Source organism: Galeopterus variegatus, unplaced genomic scaffold (assembly GCF_000696425.1).
Source record: "Galeopterus variegatus unplaced genomic scaffold, G_variegatus-3.0.2 Scaffold875, whole genome shotgun sequence".
NCBI lineage: Eukaryota > Metazoa > Chordata > Mammalia > Dermoptera > Cynocephalidae > Galeopterus > Galeopterus variegatus.
Genome location: NW_007726986.1, coordinates 65314 through 72063, shown reverse-complemented (window position 1 = coordinate 72063; position 6750 = coordinate 65314). Strand labels below are relative to the sequence as shown.

At 33.3% G+C, this 6750-nt stretch overlaps 1 protein-coding gene across 2 annotated transcripts in view; it reads left to right on the top strand.

Moving 5' to 3' along the window:
* Positions 1 to 6750, top strand: part of DHX29 (DEAH (Asp-Glu-Ala-His) box polypeptide 29) — a 52619-nt gene that overhangs the window by 44410 nt on the left and 1459 nt on the right. For both annotated transcript variants that reach the window (XM_008573091.1, XM_008573092.1), the window contains 3 exons: positions 1299 to 1601; positions 2704 to 2835; positions 4115 to 4211. In XM_008573091.1, coding sequence (XP_008571313.1) covers positions 1299 to 1601; positions 2704 to 2835; positions 4115 to 4211 — 532 coding nt within the window. The remainder of the gene's footprint in view (positions 1 to 1298; positions 1602 to 2703; positions 2836 to 4114; positions 4212 to 6750) is intronic.

The following is a 6750-nucleotide window of genomic DNA, read 5'->3' as shown; positions in this document are numbered from 1 at the left end:
ATTCAGAAGGGCCGACTCCGTGGCTCACTCTGGATAGTGCGGCGCTGGGAGCGCAGCGGCACTTGGGGCGCCGAGGCCGCGGGTTTGGATCCTATATAGGGATGGCCGGTGCATTCACTGGCCAAGCGCGGTGCAGGCGACACCAAGCCAAGGGTTGCTATCCCCTTACCGGTCACAAAAAAAAAAAAAAAAAGATTCAGAAAATAAAGTGTATCTCACATAATTCCCCTATTCTATACTCATATTTTAAAAAGATAAAAAGTATTTTTCCCCATAAAATTTGACCCATTATTTTTTGTGATTTAAAATAATGGCTGGGATGACAGCAGGGACTTCTCTAAGTGGATTGAACTTTGTCCTCCTCAAAACAGATAAAGGGCTAATTTGAAGAAACAGCCACCTCTGGGCCAACTGACTGGTATTCAAGATGTGGCCCAGAGGTGGCTATTGCTTCAATTTAGCCCTTTCTCCTTTGTCTCCTATTTCCCCCAACTTCCAAATTGCCTCCCACCCTCTTTCTTCTATGAGCCTTTTCTTCACCTCCCCTGGGCTGCAAAGTTTTAGATTTCTTCACCAACCCTGTGGTGTTACAGCAGCTGTCTGTTTTGTCTTCCCTCCCCTGGAAACAAATCCCTTAAACCCCAAACCAAAAACCAAAAGGATATCCTAAATGTAAACATCACCTTTTAATTACTTGTATCCTGTTGTACTTTGAAAAATACTCATTCTTCCTGTAGCAGTTTTACTGATTGGTGATTTGATGATTCCCTAAAGGTAGGGAAGTATCTTAGGCAACTATTTTAGATTAAATGAAGTTGGCATTAATAAACTTTGTCAGAGTTCTTTAGGAAATTAAGGTGAGATTCCCAGAGACAAATGAAGAAGGTACTTGGAGTCTAGGATCAAGATTCCTTTGTAATTATTTTCCAATGTTGTTCTCTATGTGACCATCCTCATTTGGTAAAAATGTCCAAAACCCAAAAAATGAGCTACTGTTGAATTAGATACAGTGAATGAAATATGTTCAGGCTTTTTTTTTACTCTCAAATTTTAGACATTCTGATGTTTTATGACATCTAAAGTCTTGAGGTGGGTACAAAAGCTAACTCTAATCTTTGACTTTCCAGTATCTTTTTTTTTTTTTTCCTTTCCTGACTTAATTTGGGCTATAGTTAAATAATAACTTGGCATCCTGTCAATTTTTATAGGAAACAGTAATATAAATTACAAGGTTATTCAGAAACTTTTCTATTTTAATCAATTATGATTATGTCTCTTTTTAACATAAATCAATCTAGGATGTAAAGCAGGAGTTAATAAAGTTGGTTAAGGCTGCAGGATTTTCATCTTCCACAAACTCTACCAGCTGGGAAGGAAACAGAGCTTCACAGACCCTCTCTTTCCAAGAAACTGCTCTTCTTAAAGCCGTACTGGCTGCTGGACTGTATGACAATGTGGGGAAGATAATCTTTACAAAGTCAGTGGATGTTACAGAAAAATTGGCTTGCATTGTGGAGACGGCCCAAGGCAAAGCACAAGTACATCCATCCTCTATAAATCGAGATTTGCAAACTTATGGATGGCTCTTATACCAGGAGAAGGTAAAGTGCTCATTCTTAAATTCCAATATTCAGGGCATTATCCTAGAAATACTTGTTGGATCCCTCAACAAGTATTTTATTTGGTTCTCAACCTGAGCTGTTCATTTTTGTTCATATTTGAAATCAAGAAGCACATAGTTGCTCAAACAAAAAAATTGCTTCTTTTTTATTTCATAAAAGAAAAACAATAAGGTTTCAACTCTGACCATCTTTTCTACTTGGAATAAAGATAATTATGACAAATAGATGGCTAATAACGTAAAGTTCCCTGAATATTCCACTAAAAGGTGCTGTCTCAAAATGGAAAAAAGACATGATGTATGTGCCATTTCCAAATAAGGGGAATATTGATGGAGTGGTAGAACTATGGATGATTTGGCAATAGTTTGAGTCACAGTATTAAGATAATTTAATAGCAAATTTTTGTAGATTATAATTAAAACAGTCAACCTCTTGGAATCATAGCTGCATAAGTTTTTATATATGATGAAGGTTAAAGATGGCATTTTTTCTTCATATTTTGGCTTTTTGTTACCTATCTCATATTCACTCATTTTTAAGAAAAGGGAGCATGTTAAATTGAAACGTATTTCTTCTCTTTTTACTGAAAGAGTGCCTCCATTGTGTTTTATGAACTTTAAAGTAACACAAATCCATAATTTCAAGCACTGTCTTGAGTAATTGCCAACATATCATCTAACTTAAAAATCATGAAAGTACTGACTGACAGCCTTGGTGAACTTTCGTCTAGAAATCAGAAACTTTGAAACTTAATCATAGCTTTATTTTAACATTAACTTTTTAATATCACTAACATTATAGAATTGCTTGTACATAGTTTCATTTATGTTCAAGATGTATATAATTCAGCCTTAGAAATAATGTTGAAGATGTCTTTTCATACTATCAATGCACACTTGATAATAGTGATATTATAAAACTGGCAAATTATGCGCATAAGATGAAAACGTGTAGCTTTACACAAACTTATGACTTAAAATAGAGTAAAAACTTATAGAAAAATGCTTACATGAAACAGATAAATGAATTTCTTATATTTTTAGACTGTGAAGTTATTTTTCCTCCTTTTTTTCCTATGTAGATAAGGTATGCCAGAGTGTATTTGAGGGAAACTACTCTAATATCCCCCTTTCCAGTTTTACTTTTTGGTGGTGATATAGAAGTTCAACACCGGGAACGTCTTCTTTCTGTTGATGGCTGGATCTATTTTCAGGTACACGGTACAACTGATTTTATTGATTACATAAAAATTTTAAACTTCCAATACCATTGAGGTAGATTTTTAAAAATTACATTGGGGTTTGCATTATTTCTTCCTATAATATGATTTAAAGTAGAAGACTTATTTTATCTTGCGTGTATGGTTTTAAATCTGTTCAGTTTGAAAATCAAATTATATTGCTATTAGAAATTGTGTTTATAATCAATAACGATTATAGCTTGCTATGTGTTGGGTACAATAGTTAACTTTATATGGATTATCAAATATGATATCCTAACAATCCTGTTAGATAATTTCTATAGTTTCCTGTGTACAGATAGAGACACTCAAGCACAGTGAGAAATTTTTTCCCAGATTACATGGATTGTTACTGGAAGAGAAGATTCAAACCTAGGACTATCTGATCCCCAAATTCATGCTCATTCCACTACATTGTGCCACCTAAAAAAAGACGAAAATAATTCATAGTTTTTAACACATATTGTTCAATTCTTTGGCAGAAAAATTAGAACAACCTATGCTTATTTCCGGCAATAAGATTATCTGTATCTCTGTAGCCCTATCAACACTGACCAATTTAAATTAGGCATTTTGTTATGCTCTACCGTGATAGCTGTTTTTCTAGAATTGGAGAGATGAATTTTAAATTCAACTTTAAAAATACATGCAGTTTGTGCAAAGAAGCTAGAGTGGTGGAAATGTTTTATAATTGGATTGTGGTGATGGTTGCACAACTCTATAATATAATTTACTAAAAATCACAGAATTTGGATATTAACTATGAGTGAATTTTTATGGTTTGTAAGTTACCTCCATAAAGCTGTTAAAAAAATTTCCCTCCCCAAAATTGCGGTCTTACCTCTCACAAAGTTGATTTAAGAGAAAAAAAAAAAACCAATTATTGGAATAATAGTTGCTTTAGTTTGGGAAAAGATATCAAATTTTCTCCATAAAGCTGTTAAAAAAATTTCCCTCCCCAAAATTGCGGTCTTACCTCTCACAAAGTTGATTTAAGAGAAAAAAAAAAAAACCAATTATTGGAATAATAGTTGCTTTAGTTTGGGAAAAGATATCAAATTTAATAAGGAAATCAAGAGATTTGCACAGCTTATCTGCCAGAAGTAATTTACCTGTATTTTCCTCATTGTGTTTTATATTAAAATCAAGATGTGCTAAGGCAGATTGTAAGGTTATATATGCTACCTTGATTTATTTAAACACATTCACACTCCATATTAACTTTGTCCAATTTGTCATCTCCTTTCAACAGGCCCCTGTAAAGATAGCCGTCATTTTCAAGCAGCTGCGAGTTCTCATTGATTCTGTTTTAAGAAAAAAACTTGAAAATCCAAAGATGTCCCTTGAAAGTAAGTGTTTGATTATAGCATAGGTGGAAAATAGTATACACATTTGTGTATATGTATGTGTGGGTATATGTGTATACATAGATACATATACATATCTATATTAGTGTATGGAAAGTCCTTCTAAGAGAAAGTCTAAAAGATTGGTTCTAGAAATAGTAGTTGTTTTTTTTAACATTAGAAGTACCCTGCAACATGTTGAAGTCTTATATTCCATGAGTTAAAAACTGTTTTAATTAAAACAATTTTATGCTGAATTCCTTTAAACTCATAGACAATTTGTAATTATTCATAACCTAATTATCCTCTTAAGAGTCTTTTAGTTTACTCCAATCTCTTCTAAACTTCACTTCTAAAATTCTGGACATTTCACAGATAAAATGATAATAAATCTGAGCATAGTAAATTTTGCTACTTAATATTAACATCCTAGTAAACTGGTGGTGTAGTTATTATTAAATAAATAAGAATTAAGGTCTTTCTGTCAGGTTTATCCCAGCATGTTTTCTCTATGAGGCAGTGCTCACAAATGCAGAGCTATTTAGTCTGTATAAAATAATTACATGATCTTTCAAAAGATATCTGAAAGAGATACCTGAGTTTCCATTTAGCCTGGTACAGTGTTTTCCTAACTTGCTAACTCACCAGAATCATCCTGGCACTTGTAAAAAATACAAGGTCCAAAGACCTACCCCATACTGATCTCTATATGAGAGAGGCCTATGGCTATATTATTATTTTTTAATTTTTTATTCTGTAACACTTCCCCTCTACTACCACCCCATTTTTAATGCAATTTATTTTTAATATACTGGGTTTTTCTGCTAGAATGTCCCACATTTAGGATTTGATTGGTTTTATCTTCATTCTTTAACGTGTTCTCTTTTCCCTCAATTTCCTATAAACTGATAGTTATATCTAGAGACTAATAGACTCAGTTTTTTAGGAAAAGAATATTTTCCAATCGGTGCTGTATTCTTTTCATTGCATCACATCAGGAAGCACTTAAATTTTCTTTTCCTGTTTTTGATCATATTAAGAATTGATCAGTGGGTTCAGTGTGACTGTATTTAACAAAGTATCCTCAGTTAATTCTCAGGCAAATTGGGGAGCTACTAATCTTGTGCTACTACGCTGAATTCTCATACTCTGTGTTATTTGTATAACTGAATGTGAATGCATAAACATTAAATTATATTAGTTTTCCTGTACTGCTGGAAACTTTAGATCAGGTCTCAACATATTAAGAAATATGGGCTCTTTTCTTAGGGAGCTTTGTGTGTTACAGCTTCAGCATTAGAAAAAATTATGTTATATAAAAGGTTGAACTTCAACTTTTAACTTAAGCAAAATGAATTTTGAAATGATTTCAGTGTTTCCCTTTGCCATAAAAGAGAAAGTAGAACTTGCCCTCAGATGTAAAATATACTTTTGACTTGGGTGGGAAGATGAAGTACATTAGTATCCTCTCTTTTTTGAATTATTATAAAGAAAAGTGAAAAAAAGAAAAGTTGTGACAGAACATGTGACTTTTGAAAAAGAAGTAACCAAAGTTGCTCTTGCGCTTTCTTTTACTCTCTTGTCTTCCTCCAATTAAAAATCATAGTTCTTTTTAGAGCTGCCATTGTTCCACTTCCAACAAGTGACCTGTCTTCCCCACCCCTCCTTTTTCCCTTTTCTTTTTTTTTTTTTTATTGCCACTATAGCTCCCAAGTACCTGCGTGTCAGGCCACAATCTTAGTTATCAAAATTCCCATTGAAAGCCAGAGCATTCTCTTAAGGAAGTGTTGAATAGTGAATGCAGAATTTCAGTCTTACAAGTATCTAAAGAGTAGTTATGAGTTTCTTAGGAAGTCAGAATTTTAGAGAAGTAGAAGCAACTGTTAACAAAACTTCCCTAGCAAATAATGCTTCCTCTGTTACTCTGTTTGTCAAATCAATTGGTATTTGATTCCTTTGTTATGTAGAAAGGTCTGTCACTTCCCCATTGACACCTCTCCAAGAGCACTTCCCTGTTAGAATTTTTTGTTTCTTCTGGATTAAACATGGAGAAACTGATAACAGTTCTTTCTTCCTTGCCCCTACTATGGAAATACTGCCACACTCTGACCTTTCAGTATATTTCAGACAGGTGAAAAGGTTGGGAAACTTCTTACCTTAAAGTAAATTTCCTTATAAAGAAGTAACAGTTTATTTATTTATTTATTTATTTATNCCAAGTGTGTCCCCTCCATTTTCTTGTAAGAACTTCAAAAAAAATTGTGGTTGTTATATCTTCCTCTCCCCCCGCCCCCCCAAGAAGTAACAGTTTAGATCACATTATTCCTTTGGACCTTAGTCTATACATACTCAAGTGTTAACTTTTTTAAAATGGTAACTTTTTGTCAAAGTAGCTGTGGTATAACTACAACAATAATTAAAATATTTGTAGGACAACAAATATTCTGTAGGTATCTAGTTTTATAGTGAATATTGTTGGTGTTAATTTTGTATTCTTTTTTTTTTTTTTTTTTTTTTTTTTTTTTTTCGTGACCGGCAACGG